Source organism: Nannospalax galili, unplaced genomic scaffold, assembly GCF_000622305.1.
Source record: "Nannospalax galili isolate Female #2095 unplaced genomic scaffold, S.galili_v1.0 scaffold788, whole genome shotgun sequence".
NCBI lineage: Eukaryota > Metazoa > Chordata > Mammalia > Rodentia > Spalacidae > Nannospalax > Nannospalax galili.
The window spans coordinates 1,105,474-1,132,445 of record NW_008359996.1 but is presented as its reverse complement, the minus strand read 5'-3'; the positions used below and the strand labels follow the sequence as shown (position 1 = coordinate 1,132,445).

Here is a 26,972-nt window from a genome sequence, read left to right as displayed (position 1 = left end):
CAGCTCCATCCCCAATACCTTCAGTACACAAAATAAAAACTAAAAACAGCCCCCCAGAAAGATATATAGACAAAGTCAATCATAAAACTCAAAGAAAGGGGGCTGGAGAGTTGGCTCAGCGGTTAAGAGCACTGACTGCTCTTGCAGAGGGCCTGGGTTAAATTCCCAGCACCCACATGGCAGCTACGAACCATCCTTAACTCCAGTTCCAGGGGAATCTGAAGCCCTCTTCTGACCTCTGAGGCATTGCATGACACCGGTGCACTCACATACATGCAGGCAATACAGTCATACACATAAGATTTTTTTAAAAAAACTCAAAATAGGGGCGTCTCCATTGTTTTAAGAACTGTCAGAAATTTACTACTGTGTCAAACAAAAGTTGTTAGGAACAAACAAAAGGATAGTCACTGATAGGATAGTCAGATGGCAACAGTAGTGTGTTATATTGAACACCCAAGGATACTGGATGTTGGAGTGATGTAGAGGCAATCAATGTCTTGTAAAGACTGGATAAAAACATTTTTATAATTTATTTATTTAATGTGTATGAGTGTTTTGCCTGCATATGTAAGTGCACCCATGCCATGCAATGCCCCTGGAGGTCAGAAGAGGGCACTGGAACTCGAGTTAAGGACAGCTGTTATCCACCATGTTGGTGCTGGGAATCAAACCCATATCCTCTGCAAAAGCAATCAGTGCTCTTAACTAATGAGTCATTCCTCCAGCCCCTAATTTTTTGGGATTTATTTATTTTTATGTGTTATGAGAGTTTTGCCTGCATACATGTAGATGCACCAATGTGTGCAAATTGGAAATTTGCCTGCAGAGGCCAGAAGAGGGCATCAATCTCCTGGAACAGGACTTAGGGACAGTTGCCAGCCACCTTGGGGATGCTGGGAACCAAACCAGGTCCTCTGCAAGAGCAGCCAGTGCTCTTAACTGATGAACCAACTGCTGAGCCTATTTCAAAAAAGTAATTTTGATATAGTCTTGCCATGTATCACTGACTGGGGCTGCTACTTGGTGGTGTACCCCGGGCTGACCTGGGACTAATACCTAACCCTCCTGCCTCTGGCACATGGCCTCTGTCACTGTGGCTAACCCGAGTCTCTTTTGTAAAATATAAAACTATTTGGAGTACTGTTAGAACTAAAAAGATAATGCACTGCGTGGTATATGCACTCAACAGCTCCCTCCTGCTGATGTGTTCATAGAACAGTGCGATAGAAATTCACTATCTGGCATCGCTGGTTTTCTTAGCTTTGGTGCCTATTAAACCTGGTATTTCCAATGAAACAGTTGCATATATATAAAAAAAGATAATGCACAAAATAGCCTCATCAGTTGAAGGCAGATGTTATTCCTGTTCAATTCTGAGATGAGGGCATCAGATTTTTGTTTATTTTTTCTTTGTTTTGTTTTGGGATAGAGTCATACTACGTAGTCCTCACTGGCCTAGAACTCACTATGTAGACCAGGCTGGCCTTGAATTCACAAAGATCCATCTACCTCTGGGATTAAAAATGTGGACCACCACACCCAGCAGAAATCAGATTCTTAAGGGAGTTCTTAACGTGGGAAGTTTGCAAACCAGTGATAGAGGTGTATGGGAAATAGTGGAAAAACAGTGCTAGAAAAGTGAACTGCCATGAGAACCAGGAGGCCCAGGCTACACTGATAATTCGTTTCATTTCACCGGATGATCAGCGAAAAACAGAAACAAATAACCCTCCAAGGCCCAAAAGATAGTTCCAGTGGACAGTGGCAAGACGGCCGGGAGCCTCCCAGCCGACTACATCTCCCATGGTGCTTTGCGCCCCAGACAGCTTCTCTACGCCTGCACGTGAGCCTGCCCGCCCCTCCATCCTCTAGTTACTGTCTCTCGCGAGAAAACGGGCCACGCCGGCTATAGCGATAGCGAGCCTTGGTGGTTGTGGTGGTGGTGGTGGTGGTGGCGGCCAAGACGGCGGCGGCCATTTTGGTGAGGCCTCGGGAGTGGCGGTGGCGGGTCGCTTGGAGTAGTCTCCTCTTTCTCCAACCCACTGATCGCACCTCCGTAGCGTGACTGGAAGCAGCAGACGTACAGGGGTGGCTGTAGCCGCAGCCCCCAAGGGAATTTAAGGTCGTGAAGTCGGCGGGCGAGAGGGGGCCCTCCCCCCTCCTCGGCGGGAGGGGGGTGGTGAGCACGCCCCCGAGGACGCAGGTAAGGAGAGGAAGACAAGATGGCGGAGGCTCTTCAGTTCCCCCCTCCCCTGACGGGTGGCTGCGCGCGCATCTGTACTGTCGCCTCCTTCCCACCTTCCCGGGGTGTTGCGCGCGCACCTTCAGCCGGGGCCCTGAGGCCGGTGAGCGAGGCTGTCTGCGCGAGCCCATAGGGACCATAGGGGGGGTCAGGCCGGGTGGCAGCGGATCCCGGCGCGTCTCCTCGCCCCCTCCTGCCCTTCTGCGCACGCGTGCCTGAGTGAGCGAGCCCTGAGAGGACGGACTCAGGTGCACTTCTGCCCACCAGCCAGCCGGTCTCCCTGCGGGAGAGGGAAGAGGAAGGGGGGCGTGGGACGAGCAGTCGGGTCGCGTGCCCACCACATCCACTCAGGAGACTGGAGCTGGCGGCGGCGGCGACCCTTCCTTCCGCGGCCTTTTGCGGTCTGTTGGTGTGGGGGCTTGCCGACGGGCGTGGACACTGGACTTCCCATTCTGTGACCCATGCGTGTGGGTTTGGGTTCTGGCGGGAGCCCCCAGGCCGTGCGCGCAGCCGGCTCACTCCGCCTCCAGCCGCGCACGCGCGGGCCCCTCCCCCAGCCTGGCGCGCACGTTGGGTGGGGTGGGAGGTTGGGGGGCGGGGCTGTTGGGGTGGTGAAAACTTGGGCAGAGGTCAGGGGTCATGCTGGGTCACTCTGTTGGGGGCCGCTGGGAAACAATGCTGAAGGCTGGGGTCAAGAGTTCAGGCCTCTAGGGTTCCGTTTTTCTCTGGTCCTGGGAATGTTGTGGCTGGTGAATCCTGGCGGCATCGCACCGTAGTTAAGGAGTTGCCTTAAGCACTGAGCAAACACTTCCGGGCCTTGTGTGGGTTTACCCTGCCTGTTTCCGGCGCGTGGTTCTCAGTGGAGCCTTTCCTGCCTGCTGCCGGGTTTTTGTTTTTGCAGTGTCGCACTGTGTAGCCCTTGCTGCCTGTCTGCTTCTTAGCTGTTTCTGAAGTTCTTGGATGTCTCCTTGCCCGTTTGCTTACTGTTCTTGGGAATTCGGCCCTTATTCCTAAGTCCTCACTGAAAAGACAAGCAGGCTGCCAGGCATCTAGCGTTCTTTTTGTTTTGTTTTGTTTTTTTGTTTGTTTTTGAGACACGAGTTTCTCCATGTATTGATGGCTGGCCTGGAGCCCACCATGTAGACCAGGCTGGCCTTGCCTGCCTCTCCCTCCTGAGTGCTGGGAGTAAAGGTGTGTGCCACCAGGCTTGGGTAGCATCCCATTTTGGGTTTCTGGATGTGACATTTGTTTCTGGCTTGTTTTTGCCCTTCGTTCTGTGGTTGGTGTCTAATACACTTCAGCTTTTTAAACTTTTGTCTTCATCCCTGTTCTCATCTAGCACAATGCTAAAGTCCTGTGGAATTATCTTCACAAAACATGATTTACTTCCGTTTTTTTTTTTAAATTAGCAGTACTAGGGGGCAAACCCAAGGCCTCTCAGTGAACTGCAACTCAGCCCATTATTTCTATTTTTCTGAAGCATGAGGTTTTCCTACTCCTGTTGGATGAACTAACTTGGATGTACTTGAAAGTCTCAGAAAGCTGGCATAAATAAGTTTAGATGGGTATTAGCAAATGTGGAATATGGATTGGTTCCTCACTCCTGCTTTCCTCTCCTGTTTTAGGTGTGATTTCTCTCATTACGGCAGCACCGTGGAAGTGCAGACTTTCACAGGGGGTGTGGTCTCAGCTCACACAGGTGAGCTCACCTTCAGATAAAATTTTGTGTGCTGATACTAATGGGAGAAACTGTATGAGATCAATAGGTTAATATTTGTGTTTTTGTTCTGGAGAGTGGTGGGGATCTTTACATTTGAGTTTTCTGTGAAGGGTTTGATGATGGTGGTGTAACAATGGAATTGGGTCTGTGGGTGGATGATGTGGTCACCTTGGCACTACCATTGGGAATACTTAGAGTCCCAAGTTCAGTATTTTGGCAGGAGTCTGGATTTGTCCTACCACTTCCTTTTTTTTCCGAGACAGAATCTCGCATAGCTCAGGCTGGCCTCAAGTTCTTTATCTGTGTAACCTAGAATGACCTTGAACAATTCCAATCCTCCTGCCTCAGATGTGCTACCATGCCTTCCAATTTTATGTGGTTCTGAAGACTGAATCTAGGACTTTGTGCATGCTAGGCAGGCACTGTACCAAGTGAGCTACATGCTTAGCCCTATGTTTTGTTTGTTTTTAGGCAGGGTCTCAGTCTAATTCAGGCAGTCCTCCTGCCTTCACCCCTAAGGGCTGAGATTACAGGTGTGAGCCACCACACCTAGCATATTTCTTCTTTTAAGACAAGGTCTTAATACAGGCATAGCATCAGCTGGCTTGGAACTCGTGTGTGTAGACCTGGCTAGCCTTAAACTCAGAGATCTGCCTGCCTCTGCCTTTCTAGTGCTGGGATTAAAGGCATGTACCCTTTTTGAATGTTTGTTTGTTTGTTGTTTTGTTTTGAGACAGGGATGACCTTGAATTTCTGACCTTTCTGCCTCTATTACCCAAGCACTGAGATGGCAGATGTGTGCCACCCTGGTAGTTTTATGTAGTTTGGGGCTTGAACCCAGTACTTCATGAAAGCTAGGCAAGTACTCTACAAACTGAGCTACATCCCTAGCCCTGGAAAACAATTGTGGTTTTTTTTTTTTAATTTATACAATTTATATATGAGTGTTTTGCCTGTATGTATGTAGGTGCATCCATGTTGTACAGTGCTCATGGAGGCCAGAAGAGGGTTTCAGACCCCCCAGAACTAGAGTTATAGACAGTTGTAAGCCATTATGTGGGTGCTGGAAACCACTGATCCTCTGTCAGAGCAGCTAGTGCTCTTAACTGCTGAGCCATCTCTTCAGACCCTCTGAAAACAATTCTTAACCCCAGCTCTTGGAGGCTGAAGCAAGAGGATTTCGAGTTCTAGGCCAGCCTAGGCAATGTATCAAGGCCCCATCTATCTTTTTTGTTTGGTCTTTTTGATTCAGGGTCTCCCTGTAGCCCTAGCTGGCCTGGAACTCACTATGTAGACCAGGCTGGCCTTGAATTCATAGGAGATCTGCCTGCCTCTGCTAGGATTAGGCTGTATCTACCTTTAAAAGACAAGAAATTAAAGAAGAAAGAAAAAACCCACCACTTTAATACCCTTTAATTTTATTTCTACTCTTTTTGTCCAACTATAGGTGCTCCAGAGGCTGGTGGACCTGAGCGGAGGCTGGGACGCCCTGGTGGGCCCCGGGCCCTGGAAGGCAGGTCCCGGTGGCTGGTGGCCCAGAATGAGGCCAGCTCCCAGCATGCCCTGCAGCCGGACACCAGCCCCTCGGCCTGCAGCAGCGGTGATAACTCAGTCATTCTTCAGGCATCCAACAAGGAGCCTGGGAGTGGGACCATGCAGAGCAGCCCCTCCCCTGCTCATCCTCAGCTCCCAATCCTACAGACACAGGTTTGAAAGTGGGGAGGGTCCTTCTCTGTTTATGTTCTGTGGACTGATGGCGTATAGGCAGAACTGGTGTTATGTGTCTTACCTATCTGAATAGCTGAATTTGGACAGTCATCAGTGCTCAGATAGATTGACTGTGCCATGTCAAGCCTGTTAGATACTCAGGTTGTATTTCACATTAGCATAATGTTGATTTCTAAGAATGCAAAAGTTCTTTGTTACCTTAAAAAGGTAACAGGCTTACCTGTTAGGCCAGGCTGGAAATGGAGACTGGGCAAAATGCTTCAAAGACTAGGCTTCAAGAGTAGTTTAATTTCATTTGGAACTAGAACACAGAAAGATTTAACTGCAGCATCCTCTTACCAAGGAAATGTGGAATAGGGAAGAAATGTGGTTTTGAAAAGGTTTACATTTAATAGGGTTCTCCCCCCGCCCTTAATAAGACAGGATTTCTTGTGGGATTAGGTTGTAGCTTAGTTGGCAGAGTGCTTGCCTATCATGCACAAGGCCCTGGGTTGATCCCCAGCACTGCATATACCAGGTATGGTGGTGCACACTTGTTTTTGTTTTGGTCTTTTTGAGACAGGGCCTTCCTGTACCCCCAGCTGGCCTGGAACTCACTTTGTGGACCAGGTTGGCCTTGAACTCACAGAGATCTGCCTGACTCTGGCTCCCTAGTGATGGGATTAAAGGAATGTGCCACTTGTAATTCCAGCACTTGGAAGGTAGAAGCAGGAGGATCAAAAGTTCAAGATCATTTTCAGATACACAGGAAATTTCAGAGGCCCATCTGAACTACATGAGACACTTGTCTCAGAAAAGAAATACAAAGGGATGGGGTGGGAACTATGGGAGTGAGAGGGTGTATGGGGTGGGTCTTATCTCCTTGTGTACCTCAGGCTGGCCTCGAATTTGAAGCAGTCTTTCTACGTTAGGTTCTTCAGTGCTGGGATTACAGGCCTGCCCCACAGGCAGCTCAATTGATAGTTTATTTGCTGTATTGAAATTTGAACCTAGGGTCTCGTTCATGCTAGACAAACTCTTTACTAGTGAGCCACATTCCCAGACTTTCAAATTTGTTTCTGGGAATTGAGTGGCAGGGCTTTGCACATTCCAGATAAGCACTCTCACTGCTCCAGTGGATTTGATACTTAAATTTTTTCTTAGCAACTGGAAAACTTTGTGATATGTGCTCTTAGTCATTAGCCGAGGTAGGAATTTGGTGCATTGGGTGAATTCTGTGAACTTCTTCATTCTCCATATTTCAGTAGGACTTTATTGTCCAATTATTGCTTGTGTAGTCAGTACTTTGTAAAGTAATGTTTGAGCATTTGAGAAGCCAGTTCTAAACCCTGTATCCCCAGTGAAAAGATTAGGTGGTCTTTTTCTTGGTGTATAGTAGCTAGCTCAGATTCATTCTCCATAGGTGATTCTCATAATTGTGAGGAGGTGGATTGTATGATAGTCTTTTTTAATGTGAGTGAAATCAAGGTCCTGAAAGGATCATTAAAAATTGAAGTTATGGGCTGGGCGTGGTGGCGCACACCTTTAATCCCGGCAGAGGCAGAGGCAGGGAGATCTCTGAGTTCAAGGCCAGCCTGGTCCACATAGTGAGTTCCAGGACAGCTGGGGCTACAAGGAGACCCTGTCTCAAAAAGACAAAAAAAAAAGAAGAATTGAAATTATTATTCAAAATTGAAATTATTAAAGGTGTGTACCACCACATCTGGCAGTAATCCTTTTTTTAATACTGTTTTTTTGTGGTGTGGTTCTAGGGATAGAACTAGGACCTTGCATGTTCTAGGCAAGTGCTGTACCATTGAGCTACATCTCTAGCTTTGTAGTAGTCTTGAATTCTAAGTAGTTTTATGTGTTAGTATGTAACTCTTGCTTGTTAAATGTCTATTATAAAATTGGCTCTGCCATTTAAGCACCTTGTTAAAAACTTCATTTTTAAGCTAGGTATGGTGGTAAATGCCCATTATTTCAGCACCTGGGAGATGGATTGCAAGTTTCAGGGCAGCCTGGGCTACATAAGAAAACTGTCTTATGTCTTATAACAACTCCCTCAAAAAAAACAACATTTTAGGTGTTTGTGTTTATAAACATTAGAAATAAGCCAGGTGTGGTGGCACACGCCTTTAATCCCAGCACTTGGGAGGCAGAGGCAGGCGGATCTTTGTGAGTTCGAGGCCAGCCTGGTCTACATAGTGAGTTCCAGGACAGCTGGGGCTACAAAGAGACCCTGTCTCAAAAAAAGACCAAAAAAAAAAGAAATGAGAGTGATATCTTATTCTTAAGGTTTTTGTTGTGAAATAGAGCAGAATAATGTACTTAAAACATTTAGCACAATGCTTATCCATTTTCTCCATTATCTTCTCTTTTTCTCTAGATGGTGTCGGACGGCATGACAGGCAGCAATCCTGTGTCCCCTGCCTCATCTAGTTCCCCAGCTTCTAGTGGGGCAGGTGGCATCTCTCCCCAGCACATAGCTCAAGATTCCTCTCTGGATGGACCTCCAGGCCCACCAGATGGTGCCACAGTTCCTCTGGAGGGGTTCAGCTTACCCCAGTCTGCTGACCTGGTCAACAAGGGCCCAAAGTGGGAGAAGAGCCATGCAGAAATCGCAGAGCAGGCCAAACATGTATGTATTGGGAAGATACATGAAGATTCTTGGGAGTTATCTCTCATGTCTCATGGGTATTTTATGTGTCTTTGTTTATTGTCATGGATTTAGGGTGTGGGCTCCTTATTGCATCATCTTGAATATATTGCTTATTTTTATTTGTTTTAATTAATTTACTTATTTTGGTCATTCTGAGGCCTAATAGACCCAGAGTCTCATACTTGCTAAGCAAGTTTTCTTATCACTGAGTTCCACCCCGACTTTTTCATTTCCCTTTCAAAGTTGTGATGTCTGTTAAGATGTTAGCTCTAAAACTTTTTAGTTTTCTCCTTACACTGTTCTGGGGCTTGAACTCAAGGCTTTGTGTATATGCTAGGCACGTTTTCTACCATTGAATTATATCCTGAGCACTCTAACCAGATTTAAATTGAATGAGGAATTAAAGCCAGGTATGGTGGCTCTCATCCATAATCCCCAAACTGGGAGATGGAGTATTGGAAATTCAAGGCCAGTCTAGTTACATGACCCAGTTTGGGGGGTGGGGGGAGGGGAGAGGAAGTAAAGGCATAAGTGGCTACTTGTACCTGTAATCCCAGCATTCTGGGAGGTTGGGGGCAGGATTGAAGAGTTTGAGTAAGAGCAAGCCTAGGTTATATAGTGAGACACTGTTTCAAAACAAATCACCAAACAGAAAAGAAGGAAATGAAGGACTTATATATGAAAGTGCTTTGTACACTGTGAGGCTGTTAAAATGTACAACTTTCCAGCCTAGCCTGTTAAATTATCTGTTCAGTGCAGTTCTTGGGCTTACCAGCATCACTTCAGAGCTCAGTAGAAATGTATATTCTTCAGATCCCTATTCTCTGGATCCCTTTCCTTAAAACTTTGGGTTGGTGCCCATCAACCTTCATGCTTCTATAAATTGTGTGTATGTGTGTGTGTGTTTGAGACATGGTCTCCCATAGCCCCAGCTGGCCTGGAACTTGCTATATGTAGACCAGGCTGGCCTCGAACTCACAGTGACCTACGTGCCTCTGCCTCCCAAGGGTTGGGATTAAAGGCCTGTACTACCAGGCCTGACTGATTTTTTTTATTACTATTTTCTGTGTGTGTATGCATGTGTGCCCAGTCACACTCACATGCTACGGCAGTCAGAGGACAACTTTGAGTTCTCGCCTCCTACCTTTATGTGACTTCTGGGGATAGAACTGAGGTCACCAGGCTTGGGCAGAAAGCACCTTTACCTGATGAGTCATTTTGCTGTGCCTGCCCCCTTTTTATTTTTTTTTTTTTTTTTTTTTTTTCTTTTTGAGACAGTCTCCCTGTAGTCCCGGCTGACCTGAACTCACTATGTAGACCAGGCTGGCCTTGAGCTCACAGCGATCCACCTGCCTCTGCCTCCCAAGTGCTGGGACTAAAGGCATGTGCCACCACGCCCAGCCCCCTTTTTTTTCTAAGAGTCAACATCTCATGTAGCCTAAGCTGGCCTTGCACTATTTAAGTGAAGATGACCCCCTGATCTCCCCCATCCCTTTTTTAGACTATCTCTCCAGCCCTAGCTGTCCTGGAACTTGTTATGTAGACCAGGCTGGCCTCAGTCTCACAGAGATCTTCCTGCTTCTGCCTCTGCCTCCACCTCCCAAGTGCTGGGATTAAAGGCATGTGCCTCCATACTTGCTTTTATTAGTTTTATTGTGTGTAGGTGTTTGTCAAGTGTGTACATGTGTTTATATACATGTGGAGACTAGAGGTCAGTAACATTGGGTGTCTTCCTACATGAGTGCTGGGGATCAAGATCAGGTCATATACAGCAAGCACTTTTCCTATCGTGCCATCTCCCTACTAGGCCTAGTTTTGATTCCCAGTTCATCTATAGTTGTATGAGCTCAGGCAAATAATTTAATTTTCTAGATTTCCCTTCCCCCATCTGAACAGTCCAATACCTTCTTGAGCATAGAACACAGCCCAGTCAGTGCTCAGAATTCAGCCAAAGCATTGAGTTGTCATGTATGCCCAGAAACTGTTGATTGATGTCATTATCCTTTATTAGGAAGCTGAAATTGAGACTCGGATTGCTGAACTTCGGAAGGAAGGATTCTGGTCACTGAAGAGGCTACCTAAAGTGCCAGAACCTCCCCGCCCTAAAGGCCACTGGGACTATCTGTGTGAAGAGATGCAGTGGCTCTCTGCTGACTTTGCTCAGGAGCGCAGATGGAAACGAGGTGTGGCTCGTAAGGTATGTACTGAATTGGGTCTGCCTTCCATGTATTCTTCAGGTGTACTTTTGAAATCTTAATAAGGTGGATTAGTTGGAAGGTGGCCAAATGGAATGAGGAATGATCTTTTTTGGTGCTTATAGCATTAAGAGGCAGGCTCTTGACAGTCTTGGATTTCTTCCCCTTGATTTTCTTTACCCTTGGTTGGTTAGATGTGGAAATTAGTTTTGAACATTTTTATACTGGGCCTTTATTTCCATAGGTGGTGCGTATGGTGATCCGGCACCATGAAGAACAGCGTCAAAAAGAGGAAAGAGCTCGGAGGGAAGAACAGGCCAAGCTACGCCGAATTGCCTCCACCATGGCCAAGGATGTCAGGCAGTTCTGGAGCAATGTGGAGAAGGTTAGCAGTGGGAATTGGGAAAGAGAAATGGTGTTTGACTAGGTTAGAGGGTGGCATGCTAGGAACAACTGAAACTTGGCTGAAAAACTAAATGCTATAATTTATTATAACCTTTTTTTTTTCTGTCTTTTTGAGACAGGGTCTCCTTGTAATTTATTGCAACTCTTAATGGCATTTCCCTTGTGCATTGTTTGAACCTTTTCACCATTGAATACTGTAAGGAAAAAGGAAATTCTTGGACTCCCCACCTACTCAATTAAAACTCGGGGAGTGTGGCCTGCAGTCTGTTTTATAGTGATAAAATATGAGTGTGCCTTTGGGATCAATAGAACTCCTTGACCCCTCTGGGTCATCTGTTTTTCATAGGATATGAAGTGTTGCTTTTCCTAAAACACATTTGCTGTTTACCTGCTTAAATGCCATTAAAATTTCTACTGTTTATATATGAAATTGTAATTATTTCTGATGCCCTAGTCTTCCTCAGTATGCATTTATGATTGATTCTAGGACTCTCTGTGGGCACCCATTCTGGAGATGCTCAAATCTCATGTGTAAAATTGTGTAATGTTTACATACAGTCTATGGATCTCCGATTAAAGACTTTTGAATATCTCTAAATCATTTTTGATACCTCTTACAATGTATAAATGCTATAGGAATAGTAGTTACACTGTATTGTTTGAGATGGAGGTATTGTTACCCTTCACAGGTTGGTTTTTTGTTTGTTTTCTAGTTTTGAGACCCTGTATGTAGCCCATGTTGGCCTCAAATTTGCTGTGTACCTGAGGATGTCCTTGAATTCTTGATCCTCCTTGCTTCCACCCTTAAGTGCCTTTTAAATTTTGTTTCTTTTTTTTTTGAGATAGAGTGTCATGTAGACCAGGCTAGCTCTAAGCCCACCATATATCAAAGAGGCTGACCCCTTTGCCCCCTCTTTTTCACTAGTGCTGGGTTACAGACATGCCAGCACAACCAGAACCACAGGTCTAAACTCTGTGATCTTTCTTCACAGACTTCCACTCTTGGCTGCAATGTTTTTGTTTTGTTTTGTAGTTTTTGAGACAAGGTCTCCAATGTATTTCAGATGGGTCTGGAACTGACTTCAGTATCCTGAGTTCTGAGAATGGCTACTACTCCTCGCCTTAGAATTCTTTCAGGCAAAAAAAAATTTTTTTTTCCAAAATTTTTTAATTTATTTATTAATTGTGTGTATGTATGGGACAGGGTGGGAGGGAGGATACCATAGCACAAATGCGGATGTCACAAGACAATTTGCAGGAGTTGATTTTCTGTTTTGTAATTAACTTATTTTTTTATTTTATGTGTATGAGTGTATTGCCTACACATGTGTAAGTGCACCCTGTGTCATGCAGTCCCAGTGTAGGTCAAAAGAGGGCGTCATATTCCCCTGGAACTGGAGTTGTGGGTAGTTGTTAGCTGCTATCAGGTGTTGGGAACTGAACCCATGTCCTCTGCAAGAGTAGCCAGTGCTCTTAACTACTGAGCCATCTCCAGCCCTTGATTTTTCTCTTGTTATACCATGTGTGTCCTGGGGATTAAATACAGGTGATTAGACATCTTGCCACTCCATTTTTTTCTGTTCTTAAGACAGAGTTTAGTAAAAAATAGTCAAGATTGGCCTGGAACTCAGCCCAGGCTGTCCTTTAACTTGCAGCAATCCTTCTGGCTACTCAGCCTTCTAAGTATGGGCAACTAAGCCTGGTCAATTTTTGGTTTTGGTTTGTTCTTTTGAGGAAGTCCTACTATGTAGCTCTACCTGGTCTGGAACTCACTATGTAGTCCAGGCTGTTCTCAAATTCACAAAGATCTCTCTGCCTCGTACGTGCTGGGGTTACAGGCGTGAACCACCATGCTAAGCTTTAAGTTTTCTTCATTATATTTGTGTGTGTGTGTGTGTGTGTGTGTGTGTGTGTGTGTGTGTGTGCTCATGAGTGGAGATTGGGACAACTTAACAGAGAGTTGGTTCTCTTCTTCCCACTTCGTGGGTCCTGGAGATTAAACTCAGGTTGTAAGGCTTGGCAGCAAGTGCCTTTACCCACTGCGCCATCTTGCCTGCCTTCTGTTAATTTTATTGAGCCTAGGGCCTTGTGCTGTTATGTTTATACTTGGCCACTATACCTCCAGGCTTTTTTGAGTGTTTTTTTTTGAGGTTGATGCACATTACCTGACCGTTCAGACATGGTCTTTCTAGTTTTTCTTCTTGATTGTAGTTAGAAAGTACTTTTTTAAAAAAATTTTATACTGTAGTGAACATAGGGGCTTTGTGCATGCTAGGCAGGTGTTCTAGCACTGAGCTACACTGGAGGCCTACATACTTCTTTTTAAGATCCAGCTCCAAGTAGATTTGCCAGTCTTCTCCAGCCGCTTGATACTAAGCCTGTTTTTCTGCCTTTTGTTTGTTCCATTTCTGTTTTCTTCAGAAGTGCTGAATTAAATCATGAGCCCCTTCAGACTTTTTAGCTTTTCCTGAATGACCAGTCCAAAACCTGTCATAAAGGAAGTGTCCCTAAATAGTTGGCTAAAAGAGTATATAAGTAAATGTGTTAGTGACATCTCTTTTGTGATTGTGGTAGGTGGTACAGTTCAAACAGCAGTCCCGGCTTGAAGAAAAGCGCAAAAAAGCCTTGGACCTACACTTGGACTTCATTGTGGGACAAACTGAGAAGTACTCAGACCTTTTATCTCAGAGCCTTAACCAGCCACTAGCCTCCAGCAAAGCTGGCTCCTCCCCTTGCCTTGGCTCTTCTTCTGCAGCATCCAGTCCTCCACCTCCTGCATCTCAGCTGGATGATGAAGGTGTGTGTGTTCTTTGGCCCTGTTACTCCTCCCCTTGTGCCCTTTCCAGAGCTGAAAAACCCACCCTGTGGCTTGCAGGGCCCGTGGACTTTGTGACCTTGTTCTCCTGCTATAGATGGGGACTTCCAACCCCAAGAGGAAGAAGAAGAGGATGATGAGGAGACCATAGAGGTTGAAGAACAGCAGGAAGGCAATGATGCAGAGACCCAGAGGCGTGAGATTGAGCTGCTTCGACACGAGGGAGAACTGCCATTGGAAGAGCTGCTCCGTTCTCTCCCCCCTCAGCTGCTAGGAGGACCTTCTAGCCCCTCTCCCACCCCCTCATCTCATGATAGTGACACTCGTGATGAGCCTGAAGAAAGTGTTGAAGAGGAACCATCTCAGGTTTTGGAGGTATATACAGAAGAGGTAAGAAAATAAGATTCAGAGGGGAAACAGATGGAGAGTTTCAGGTCTAAGTCCTGGGCTTCAGTTTTGAGAGTCTAGGTCAAAGACAGGTAGAGTCTCTTGACTATCTAGGGGAAATGATGATTTGGGTCAAGTTATAGTCTACACTTAGCAAGATTTCTGATGCTGTCATGGAAGAGTTTATTGTACTTTTAAAGTTACCAGGTGAAGGCTGGGGAGATGACTCAGTTTGTAAAGTGCTGTGCAGGCATGGGGATGTGAGTTTAAACTTCAGTCCCCATGTGAAAAAGGCAGGTACAGTGGTGTATGCCTATAACCTCTGCACTTAAGAGGTAGAGACATGAGAATCCTTGGAACTTGCTGGCTAGTCAGTCTTGCTGAGTCAGTTTAGTGAGAGAGTCATTCTCAAAAAAATAGGGTGGAGAGTGATTGAGGAAGACATCAGTGATTGAGGAAAACATCAGATGTTGACCTCTGGCCCCCATTGGTGCATGCACATGTCCATACACAAACACATAAATACACATAAATTATTTGATCTTATTTTTCACTTTGTGGAATGACCTTGATGGTCCCATATTTGCTCATAATTTTGGAGTTGGGATGATCAACTTAAAGATCTCTTCTAGGGGGCTGGAGAGATGGGTCAATGGTTAAGAGCACTGACTCTTCCTGCAGAAGACTACGGTTTGAATCCCAGCACCCACATGGCAGCTAACAACCATCTTGTAACTACAGTTCCAGGGGTTCTGACACCCTTTTCTGTCCTCCGTGGGTACTGCACAGCACGGATGCACTTACGTACATGCAGGCATATTACTCATACATGTAAAGTAAAAAGACAAAAATCTCTTCTGGACCTTTGTGTATCTAGTTCTCATGTCTGAGTGTTGAGAGCCTTTTTTTAGAAAATACTTTTTATGTTTATGAATGGGTCTTTGGATTTGCTCATGTGAGTGCATACCTCTTGCAGGCCAGAAGAGAGCATTAGAGCCTCTGGAGCTGGAGTTACAGGCAGTTGTGAACCCCCTGACAGGGTGCTAGGAATTGAACTCAGGTCCTCTCTAAGAAGAGCTGCTAAGCCATCTCTTCAACCCCCTTTATACATTTTGCTTTGTTTTTCAGATAGTCTCCCTGTAGCCCCAGCAGGCCTAAAACTCACTGTGTAGACCACGTTGGCCTTGATCTCAAAGAGATCCACCTGCCTCTACCTCCTGAGTAATGGGATTAAAAGCATGTACCACCACACCTTGCTCCTCCTAGTTTTTGGTTTTTTTCGGGTGGGGAGTCTTTTTGAGACAGGGGTCTCCCTGTAGCCCCAGCTGTCCTGGAAATCACTGTGTACCCCAGGCTGGCCTTGAACTCAAAGAGATCCGCCTGCCTCCCGAGTGCTGGGATTAAAGGTGTATACCACCACACCCAGCTGTAGTATTTTAATTTTAAAAATTGAATAACTATTGTGTGTATGCACATGTACTCGTGTGTGTGTGTGTGTGTGTGTGTGTGTGCGTGCACGTGTGCGCGCACATGTGGTCAGAGGACAACTGTGGGGTTGATACTTACCTTTTACTTTTACATGGGTTTCAGGGTCATCAGGCTTGCAAGGCAAATGCCTTTATCCACTGAGCCATCTCTCTGGCTCCTTTTACTTCTTATCTAGCACTTTCACAGATCCTCCCTTAGTGGGGCCAGGATTTGGTAGCTGGTGCTGAGAGAAAACCCTTGATTACATCCTTGCCCTGATACTGTACCAGTGGCATATGTCTCTCAAGGGAACAGAGATGATTTTCTGATCTTTTCAGCTTTGTGTCTTTTTTCTGCTGCTTAAACGTTAAGTTCTGTCACTTTCCCATACAGGTTAAGCTCCCACCTTCCTCGGTCTCACATTGCAACAAACAGAGTTGGCATCCAGATGAAGATGATGAAGAGTTTACTGCCAATGAGGATGAAGGTCAGGCTTGTTCTCCTTTCCTTTTTTCTTTTTCTTTCTTTCTTTCTTTTTTTTTTTTTTTGAAAGGCAGAGTCTCATGTAGCCCAGGCTGCCCTTCAACTCATCATGTAGCTCAGACAGGCCTCAAACTGGTATCAGTACTCCTACCTCAGCTTCTCAAGTGTTGGGATTATAGGCAGAACTGTATCACTGTGTTCTGCTTCAGCCTATTCTCTTTATCATCCTATATCTGCTTGGATCTCTTAATTGTTTAGACCAAACTTTTTGAGCTTTTTTTTTTTTTTTTTCTGGTCTTTTTTTTTAATGTTTATTATTATTAACTTTTTTTTATGTGTATGCGTGTATTGCCTGCATGTAGGTAAGTGCACCCATTTTGTGCAATGCCTGCAGAGGATAAAAGAGGCTGTTGGATCCCCTGGAACTGGAGTTGTTCATGACAACTGTCCATGACAGTTGTTAGCTGTCATGTGGGTGCTGGGATTTGAACCCAGGTCTTCTGCAAGAACAGCCAGTGTTCTTAACTGCTGAGCCATCTCTCCAGCCCCTTTTTCTGGTCTTTTTGAGACAGGGTCTCCCTGGCCCCAGCTGGCCTGGAGTTCACTATGTAGACCAAGCTGACCTTGAGCTCACAGAGATCTGCCTGCCTATGGCTTCCTAGTGCTGGGATTAAAGGCATGCACCACCATGCCTGGCCCTCTCATTTCTTTCTTTTGGATTATAACCCGTGTCTCTGTCCCCATTGATCCTGCTTCATTCTTTTTCTCTCCTTTTTAAAAAAAAATTTTTTTTTAATTTTATGTGTATGAGTGTATTGCCTACATGCATGTTAGTGCACCAGTGCTGTGGAGAACAGAAGAGGGCATCAGACTTCCTGGAACTGGAGTTATGGATGGCTGTTAGCCACCATGTGGGTTCTGGGATTTGAACCTGGGTCCTCTGCAAGAACAGCCAGTACTTTTAACCGCTGAACATCTCTCCAGCCCCTTTTTTTGGGTCTTTTTGAGACATTAGCCTCAGCTGGCCTGGAACTCGCTATATAGACCAGACTGGCTTCAAACACACAAATGATCACCTGCCTCCACCTCCCAAATGCAGGGATTAAAGACAAGCACAACTATGCCCAGTTTTCTCTCTTTTTAAATTAATTTTGTTCTTTGACATTTTCATACATGTATTAAAATACATTCTGATTTATCTTCCACCCCTTCATCATCCCTATAAATCCTTTTCTTACCTTCATGTCCTTTTGTTTTGTTGCCCACTGAGTTTAACCATGCCATATATGTGACCATTCATTGGTTTTTGGTGGGCTCACCAGTGGATTCTCTTTTACAGCGGAAGATGAAGAGGATACCATAGCAGCTGAGGAACAGTTGGAAGGGGAAGTGGATCATGCCATGGAGCTGAGCGAGTTGGCTCGAGAAGGTGACAGACACCAGATATTTTGCTGAAAACCTACTTGTTGACTCCCCTGTGCAGAAAGTTAGGATAGAGAGATAAGTCAGATATTTTTATCTTCCTAGCTCCACTGGCTATTATGTATGTTCCTCATAACTTGTGTAGTGACAAAGACTTACAAAGGAAAGGAACCTAAAAGTAGAAAGTGATGCTTGTTTATGATGAAAGTTTGAATAAAGTGATAGCTCAGTGGAAGGAAGAGCTACTATAGCAGGATATTGATAATATTTGATCATAATTTTAAAAGGGAGGTTCATCAGGTTGATAGCTGTCCTCAACAGAAGGCATTACCTACTGTAGTTTTAGTTCAGATTATGAGGATTGGTTTTGTTAGCTGGTACCGAAAATAAACTGTCTAGTCTCCCTTTAGATCTGGGCCTGGGAGATCTAACCTAGGCAAAATAAACTGGCACCATTCAAATACCCCTTTCTACCTCCCTCAAAGGAACCAAAAACTTAACTCCTCATTTCCCTATCAGGTGAGCTTTCTGTGGAGGAGCTGCTGCAGCAGTATGCAGGGGCTTATGCCTCTGATGCTTCTGCTCCAGGCTCTGGGAGTAGCGAAGATGATGAGGAGGAGGTTGAAGCCAACAGTTCTGGCTGTGAACCAGAAGAAGCAAGAGAGGCTGAAGAGGCAGCTGAAGATGACTGTAGTGACCAGTCAGGTGAGTATGTGGTCCTGAGACTAGAACTGGAGAGGGCAGGTATTGGAGGAATAATTACTAAACTTTCATCTTGTGATTTAGACTCTGCTGAGGAGCAGAGTGAGGATGAGGAAGATGATCATTCAGAGGAGGAAGAAACAAGTGGCAGTTCACAATCAGAAGAATCTGAGCCTGATGAGTCAGATGATGCCCAGTCACAGAGGAGTGAAGCAGATGAACAGGAGGAAGATGAGGAAGATGACGATGATTTTGGGGTGGAGTACTTGCTTGCTCGGGATGAAGAAAGGAGTGAGGCAGATGGGGGAAGTGGTCCTCCCACCCCAGGTCCCACCACCACTCTAGGCCCAAAGAAAGAAATTACTGATATTGCTGCAGCAGCTGAAAGTCTCCAGCCCAAGGGTTATACTTTGGCCACTACCCAGGTACCCATAGACTGCAGTTTCTGCTTTCTCATATCTTTTTTTTTTTTTTTTTAACGTGTTTTGGCTGCATGTGTGTCGGTGCGCTATGTGCGTGCAGTGTCCGCAGAGGCACAAAGAGGGCATCAGGTCTCCTGGAACCGGAGTTAAGGATGATTAGCTGCCATGTGGGTGCTGGGACCCAAACCCAGGTCCTCTGCTCTTACCACTGAGCCATCTCTGAAGCCTCTGCTTTCTCATATGTGGACTTTACTGTTTTTGCTGGCTCATGCCTCAGTTCTACCATGTGTGATAACTCTCTTCCCATCAGGTGAAGACACCTATCCCTCTGCTCCTGCGGGGCCAGCTCCGAGAGTACCAACACATTGGGCTTGATTGGCTAGTTACAATGTATGAGAAGAAGCTGAATGGCATTCTTGCAGATGAGATGGGACTGGGGAAGACAATACAGACCATCTCTTTGCTTGCTCACTTGGCCTGTGAGAAAGGTAAGTATGCTGGAGACCCTTTTTGTGGCCTCTTGGTTATCTTCCTGGGGGATCTTGTTTAGTGGTGACTCCACCTGCACGAAAGGAAATATTTGTTCTCTTCTTTGTAATCTCTTTGAATCTAGCTTGTAATGATGTAGGGAGAATAGTATGTGTGCTAAGATCTTAAAGTAATAGGGTTTTATTTAAAAAAGAACCAAAACTGCAGGGTTTACTTGCTGTCTCTCTTCTTTTGCTGAACAGGTAACTGGGGTCCCCATTTAATCATTGTTCCCACCAGTGTGATGTTGAACTGGGAGATGGAGTTGAAACGTTGGTGCCCCAGCTTTAAAATCCTCACTTACTATGGAGCTCAGAAAGAGAGGAAGCTCAAGCGGCAGGTTCGATCTTCTGTGTAGTCACTTTCCCTATTGATGCCTCCTTCGTTTTTAGTTACTTTCCCACATGAGTTACTTTGCCTCAGCTTCCTGTTGCTCCATTTTTCACTGGTAGTTTTTCATTTCTTCCAACTTGGTTTCTGTCCTTGAGTGCCTTAATCTTCTCTTTTCCCCTTTTTGCTTTTCTCTTCCCCATCCCATTATGTGGTGCTTTCTCTTTGGCCCCTCAGGGGTGGACCAAGCCCAATGCTTTCCATGTGTGTATCACATCTTACAAGCTGGTGCTGCAGGATCATCAGGCCTTCCGCCGCAAGAACTGGCGCTATCTCATTCTGGATGAGGCTCAGAACATCAAGAACTTCAAGTCCCAGCGTTGGCAGTCACTGCTCAACTTCAACAGGTAGAGATAAAAGTAGAGATTCATGGGAGAGTTGACTTGGCCTAAAGTGTTGGCTGCCTGGGTTAAGGGGGCCAGTGTAGTGGTGCATACCTTTAATTTTAATCTCAGCACTCAGGAGACAGACAGGCAGATCTCTATGAGTTCAAGGCCAGCCAGGGGTATAAAGTGAGACCCTGTTTCAAAAAAACAATTTTTTTTTTTTTAAGTATATTATGTGTGTTCAGAAAGTTGAGATTTTCCTGACCATTCTTTTCTTAATTCCCTCTCTTTTTATAGCCAGAGGCGCCTGCTCCTGACAGGAACACCATTGCAGAATAGTCTCATGGAGCTGTGGTCCTTGATGCATTTTTTGATGCCTCATGTCTTCCAGTCTCATCGTGAGTTCAAGGAATGGTTCTCTAACCCTCTAACTGGAATGATTGAGGGCAGCCAAGAATATAATGAAGGTCTAGTCAAACGCCTCCACAAGGTAGGTTCTGTATTGTTTGTTAAGGTATTAGGAATGGCAAAGCCTTAGGTCATTGCTGGACTGAGCTCAGTTGTCAAGCTGTAGTGTTCAGGTGACCAACCCATTGCCAAATTGAGCAGTCTTGTCTTAGTCCTCATTCTACTTGTTTTCTTTGGTTAAGGATGTTCTCTCTCTCTCTCTCTCTCTCTCTCTCTCTCTCTCTCTCTCTCTCGATCTTTTGAGACAGGGTCTCCATGTAGCCCCAACTGGTCTGGCACTCGCTATGTAGACCACGCTGGCCTCAATCTCATAGAGATCCTCCTGCCTCTGCCTCCTGAGTGCTGGGGCTATCTCATTTTCTTTTACTGAAGCAATGTACTTATTAGACTGTGCTTAGAATTCTCTCTATGTCTTCTCTCTTACACTGAGACTGAACCTAGGGCCTTGTGCCTGCTAGGCAAACACTCTACCACTGATCTATATTGCTTGGCCCTTTTTTCTTTCTTCTTTCTTTTTAGGTTTGTCTGTGGCTCCTTTTGCAATTTTTCACCTTAGTATTTTTTAACATTCTGATCCTTTTTTAAAAAGACTTATTTTTAATTTTATGTGTGTTTGGCCTGCATGTATGTATATATGTGTACCATGTGAATGCCTGGCACCTGTAGAGGCCAGAAGAGTGCTTCAGATTCTCTGAAACTGGAGTTATGGTTGGTTATGAGCTATCATGTGGGTTCTGGGACCCAAATCCAGGTCCTCTGCAAGTGCTTCCTGCTCTCTACTAATCCATCTCTCCAGCCTCAGATTGATTTATTGCTTGATCAGTTTGTGTGTGTACACATGTATGTGTCAATACCCAGGAAGGCCAGAAGTAGGCATCAGATCCCCTGAAGCTGGAGTTAAAAGTGGTTGAAGATGCCTCACATGGGTGCTGTGAACCAAACTGTAGAACCAAACTGAAAGAGCAACAAGTGCTCTTAACTACTGAGCCATTTCTCCAGCCCCATTCTGATCCTTTTAAAAATCTTTCTCAAGATTTGTTTTTAGAAATTATTTTAAATTATGTATATGTGTGTATGTTTGTGTTTGGGTATGTGCAGGTGCCTGCAAAGGACAGAGGTGTTGGATTCCTCTGGGGCTGGAGTTAACAGGAACTCTAGATTTCTGTAAGAGCAGTAACATGCTCTCAACTGCTAAGCCATCTCTTCAGCCTCCTTTTTTTGTTTTTCCTTAATGGAAACAGCATCTTAATACATTGCCAAAGCTGGCCTTGAGCTTAAAATTTCTCAGCCCCTACCTCCTGAATGGGATATAGGGATGAGCCACCAGTCATTCCTGTCTCTGACTTGATAGCTTTAGTTGACAGTTCCTCTGAAATTTATTCTGGTGTTAATCTGTTCATCTCGGTCAGTGATAAAACCAATCTAGAAGCTATGAAGCCTTACTGTACTTTTAAAAAAATATTTATTTTTATGTGTATGAGTGTATTCCCTGCATGCAAGTGCACCTGTGGCACGCAATGCCTGCAGAGGTCAGAAAAGGGCGTCATCCCCTGGAACTGGAGTTGGGATGGTTGTTGGCTGCCATGTGGGTACTGGGAACCAAAGCTGGGTCTGAGCTATCTCTCCAAGTCTTATAATACTTTATCCTCTTCCTTTCATTAAAGTGTTGAAGACTGTCTGGTGAGATTTTATATCCTGATACTGCAGGTTTACTTTCCTGTCCTAGACTGTAAAGACTTTTCTTTTTGGGTGCTGGTGATTGAATCCAGGGCCTTAATGCATGTTAATCATACTCTGTACCACTGAACTGTAACCCAAGGCCATAAGTTTTACTCTAGCTTCTCTCCTGGATTATTTTTGTAATTTATTTATTTATTTCTGGGGAGGAGGCAGTCTTACTATTTGCTTAGGTTGGACTTGAACTCCTGGGCTTGTACTTTGCTTATGTCTGGAATTATAGGCACATAGGCTCCCATGCTTGGCTTATTTTTGTAGTCATGTAACATAGTCATTCCTTCAAATGTATTTGGAATCATCTCTTTTTTGTAGTTTGCTCTTGGTGCATCTTTATAACTGTATGTTGTGGTACAGTCATTTTTGTGTTTGTCTTCTGTAGAAGGTAAGCTATGTGACAGGAGGATTTGTATTTGATTCATCTGTGTGTAGTAGGCATACATCATGACTCTGCTGATGGATTAAGACAGTACTCTGCCAGTCATAGGGCCAAGACCCATTTAGATGGGTCAGCCAGGACTTAAGTGTTTACTCTTCTCCTGTTAGCCTCCTGCTTACTTGCTTTTAGGTTTTGCGTCCTTTTTTGCTACGCCGAGTTAAGGTGGATGTTGAGAAGCAGATGCCCAAAAAGTATGAGCATGTTATCCGCTGCCGGCTCTCCAAGCGCCAACGCTGTCTCTATGATGACTTCATGGCACAGACCACGTAAGGGAGGACTAAGAATGGGCCCTGGAACCTTGGGTTGAAATGCAGGTAGCTGTCAAGATGTACCCTATTTATTTTTTCTCTCTTCCCAGAACTAAGGAGACACTAGCCACAGGCCATTTCATGAGTGTCATCAACATTTTGATGCAGTTGCGGAAAGTCTGCAATCATCCAAATCTGTTTGACCCTCGACCTGTTACCTCCCCATTCATCACCCCAGGCATCTGCTTCAGCACCGCCTCTCTGGTGCTAAGGGCCACTGATGTTCACCCACTCCAGGTATGTAGTTACCCCTAAGGTTAGTGATTTCTTCCCAGGCCTTGTACCTCTTTTCTTTAGTTTTTGATCTTTTACAGCTTTACTACTTCCCTCATTTCATCTACTCAGTACTATTTCCCTAGCTGATTGCTTTCTAATCATGTGACTTTCGGCAGGCTAATTATTAACCTAGTCCTTGTCCATCAAAACAGGAATTATGAAGCCTGTTCAGCAATGTGCCTAAAAATGAAGTTAACATTTTTAGAAATACTTGGCATATATTTATAAATATTTTGTAAATAATTTTTCTTACTCTTTCCCACTTTTTTGAGATAGGCTCTCATGTATTCCAGGATGGCCTTAGACTCCTGATTTGAGGGGATTATAGATGTGCCATTATACCAAAATCCTTTATCTTTTTTTTTTTTGGTCTTTTTTGAGGCAGGGTCTCCCTGTAACCCCAGCTGACCTGGAACTCACTATGTAGACCAGGCTAGCCTTGAATTCACAGAGATCAGCCTCCCTCCAAAGTGCCGGGATTAAAGGTGTGCGCCACCATGCCCGGCCTTATTTTGACCAATTTTAAGTATGCATTTCTGCAATATCAAGTGCATTTATATTGTGCAGTGAACACCACTGTCCATCTTCAGAGCTGCTTTCATTCTCAAACTAAAACACCCAATAATCAACTGCCTGTTCCCTTTTCCTCCCAGCCCCTGGTATCCACCATTCCATTCTTGTTACTGTTATTCTGAATACTTGAAAATGGAATCATAAAGTGCTTGTTGTCCATGCACATTGTAGCATGTGTAAGAATTTCCTTTTTTTTTTTTTTAAGTTAAAATAACTTCTTAAAGAGAATGTTTGGTCTGAGGAAGCTCAATTGGTAGAGTGCTTGCCTAGCATGCACACAGCTCTGAGTTCAATTCCCAACACCTTGTAAACTGAGAGTAGTAGCCTATACTTGAGAGGAAAAATAGAAGGATCAGAAATTCAAGGTCATTATTAGCTATGTAATGAGTTTGAGGCCAGCCCTAGAATTGGTACAATGAGACCTTGTCTCCATCCCCCAAAAGAGGGACAGGGTATGTTGATCAGTCAGGTCATAGTGACATTCACAAGTAATCCCAGCAAGATCTTGTCACATACCCTCCCCCAGTAAATAAAAGCTGTTGATCATCAAGATGCCTATAGGTAATAGGAATGTAGAGAAAAGGCTACCCCAAACACTCTCTTAACATGTATTTGCAATCCCAAAGAAATGTGAACTAGGCCAGTAGCTCTTGGTGGAGCTCTTCCGTTACTCTTCTTGCAGTACAAAAGGCAGAAATTGACTTTCATATTTATCTATAGTCTGTGAAATATAGCAGGCTGTCATATCGCTCATCAGTTCCCTAGTTCAGGGTGAAAATAGAAATACTAGACTTTCATCAGAATCATGGAGCCATTTTCAAGATGTAAACCTTGGCAGTAGCCAAACCCCTTGTACCTTTAGCACATTTAAATAGTCTCGGGGAACCCAGTTGGTAGCTATCATTGGAACCCAGAAAATAAAGTTATGAAACCTGCATCTTAAGGGCCTGGAGAGATGACTCATTGATTAAGAGCACTGACTGCTTTTGCAGAGAACCAGAGTTGGAGTCCCAACACCCATATGGCGACTAACAACTGTCTGTAACTCCAGTTCCAGGGGACCCAACTCCCTCTTCTGACCTCCAAGGGTGTTGCAGGACATGGGTGCACTTAGATACATGTAGACAATAAATTCATAGACATAAAATAAAAATATAAAAAACCTGCATCTTAAGCTGGTAAGGTGACTCAGTAGGTAAAGACACTGCTAAGTCTGATGACCTGAGTTCGATCCCTGGGACATGGTAGAAGGAAAAATCCAGCTCTTGCAAGTTGTCTGACCTCTACAGGCATGCTCTGAGACACGTGTACCCACAAATGTACATAAAAAAGTTTGCACACAAATTAATAAAAAATTTAAGGAATGCATTTCACCTTGGCCCTTTCCCATAGTCCCTCTTCTCTCCACTGGAAAGAAAATAGCAAAACAAAACCTAAAATTTCCTTTGTAGTTTAGGGGCTAGGATTGGCAGTTTTCCAAGGTACAATGTTGATGTCCATTGCAGTAGTATTAAGTGCCATCCTACTACTTGGACATTAGTAGGTGAGCAGAATTCTTTTCCACCTTGACCAACTGTCCTGTTTAGGGGAGGGCAACAGATAGGACTCACAAGGCCCACAATTTTGTCCACTTCACTTCCTCACTTCTCTTCCAGAATATATGCTAGCCTTACTTTGACTTTGAAGAATTGGCTCACTGTGGGGGCTGGCAGCCTGGGAGTTTTTGTAGGGCTGGCCAGCAGGGTGGAAATCAAGGAATTCCAGGTGAGAGCTTTTGTTGGAGAAGCCAAAGCCAACAGGGCTGCAGATGCTTTTCTCAGGCAGATTTCATTTATTTTTAAGACAATAATATTTCATTGTGTGGATAATGCCACATTTTGCTTATTCGTTTATCTTTCAGTGGACATTTGGGTTGCATTTACCTTTTTTTTTTTAACTTGTTTTTTTGAGACAGGTCATCCTTGAACTTAAGATCTTCTGCCTCAGCCTCCCGAGTGCTGGGGTTATAGGCATGCACTGCCATACTCAGCCCCCCTTTAGACTTTTATTAATGCTGCTGTAAACATGCCCACGCAAATAATGTGTTTGAGTCCCTGCTTTCTGTTTTGGGTGTGTGTTCAAAAACAAAGTTGTTGTATCATGCAGTAATTCTAATTTTTTGAGGGGCTGTCTTATATTTCCATAGCAGCTATACATTACATTTCTACCAGCAGTGTTACAGGTGATCTGTTCATGTCCCTTCCAAAGAATTTTTATAAACAGTAGCTGAGTTAATGGGTAAAGTGGTATTTCATCGTAGTTTAGGTTTATATTTCTCTGATGATTAGTGGTGCTCAGAATCTTTTCATTGCTTGTTGGCCATTTGTATATCATTGGAGATAATGTATTCAAATAAAAGTTGTGTCTTTTTTTTTTTAACAAGGGTTTTTTTTGGTTTTTTGGGTTTTTTTTTTTTGTCATTGAGCTGTTACTCTTTTTATACTTTGGAAATTAACCCCTTGTTAGATAAGTGATAATGCTGATACCTGTCCCGTTCTGTGGGTTGCCTTTTACTGTTGGTGTCCTTTGATGCACAAAAATTTTAAATTTTAATATAGTTGAGTTTATCAATTTTTCTTGTTACCTTTGTTTTTGGTGTCATATCCAAGAAATTAATAGCACGTTGGTTCCATTAACCCCATGCTTTCTGTTTCTTCTTGTGGCAGAGAATAGACATGGGTCGGTTTGATCTTATTGGCCTGGAGGGTCGTGTCTCTAGATACGAGGCTGACACATTTCTTCCCCGCCACCGCCTTTCTCGCCGCATACTGCTAGAGATAGCTACTGCTCCTGATCCCCCACCTCGTCCCAAGCCAGTCAAGATGAAGGTTAACAGGTACCTGGATTCAAGAATAAGATGATGGGCTTCTTAAAAAAGTAGAGGGGGTTGGGACAGAAAGAGTTGTAAGCTAGGTTAAAGTTGCTATGTAGGTAGCATCAAAGTGTTCTGCAGGGATTGGGGAAGCAGAGCAGCTAGAATAGAGTTCTGGGAGGGACTCCCATGTTGCCGACACTCTGGTCTTTCTTCACTGGGAGACTTCTGGTTAGCTCTGATTTTTCTTTTTCCCCTTCTTTCTCCTTCAGGGGTCTCCTTTCCTTCTCCCTTTTGCTTTTGTGTTCTTTCTGCCTTATTTTCTTTTGTTGTTTCTTACTCTCCTTCTGTATCTAACCCTTTGATTTTTTTTTTTTTTTTTTTTTTTTTTTTTTTTTCTCTCAGGTGTTCAACCCAGTACCCACAACAAGAGAGCGCACACGAGGT

General features: G+C 44.4%; 1 protein-coding gene and 2 non-coding genes across 8 annotated transcripts in view; all 3 read left to right on the top strand.

The window, feature by feature from the left end:
• Positions 1-793: 793 nt before the first annotated feature.
• Srcap (Snf2 related CREBBP activator protein) overlaps positions 794-26,972 on the top strand; it is a 47,953-nt gene continuing 21,774 nt past the window's right edge. Inside the window, exons 1-19 of one of the 6 annotated variants that reach the window (XM_029559075.1) lie at positions 794-2,348; positions 3,871-3,944; positions 5,413-5,672; positions 8,062-8,313; positions 10,346-10,531; positions 10,774-10,914; positions 13,509-13,731; positions 13,847-14,139; positions 15,997-16,090; positions 17,426-17,515; positions 18,028-18,213; positions 18,295-18,635; positions 18,943-19,120; positions 19,364-19,500; positions 19,728-19,897; positions 20,174-20,366; positions 22,647-22,783; positions 22,876-23,062; positions 26,380-26,549. In XM_029559075.1, coding sequence (XP_029414935.1) covers positions 5,619-5,672; positions 8,062-8,313; positions 10,346-10,531; positions 10,774-10,914; positions 13,509-13,731; positions 13,847-14,139; positions 15,997-16,090; positions 17,426-17,515; positions 18,028-18,213; positions 18,295-18,635; positions 18,943-19,120; positions 19,364-19,500; positions 19,728-19,897; positions 20,174-20,366; positions 22,647-22,783; positions 22,876-23,062; positions 26,380-26,549 — 3,032 coding nt within the window. In that variant the 5' untranslated portion in view covers positions 794-2,348; positions 3,871-3,944; positions 5,413-5,618. Of the gene's footprint in view, positions 2,647-3,870; positions 3,945-5,412; positions 5,673-8,061; positions 8,314-10,345; positions 10,532-10,773; positions 10,915-13,508; positions 13,732-13,846; positions 14,140-15,996; positions 16,091-17,425; positions 17,516-18,027; positions 18,214-18,294; positions 18,636-18,942; positions 19,121-19,363; positions 19,501-19,727; positions 19,898-20,173; positions 20,367-22,646; positions 22,784-22,875; positions 23,063-26,379; positions 26,550-26,972 lie in introns of all 6 variants that reach the window. The other 5 variants (XM_017795790.2, XM_029559074.1, XM_008823840.3 and 2 more) reach the window with 5 other exon arrangements.
• LOC115068586 lies at positions 1,165-1,304 on the top strand. The gene has a single exon (XR_003847926.1). It is a non-coding gene; the product is annotated as a small nucleolar RNA SNORA8 (small nucleolar RNA).
• On the top strand, positions 15,796-15,920 carry LOC115068588. Its single transcript, XR_003847928.1, has one exon. It is a non-coding gene; the product is annotated as a small nucleolar RNA SNORA30/SNORA37 family (small nucleolar RNA).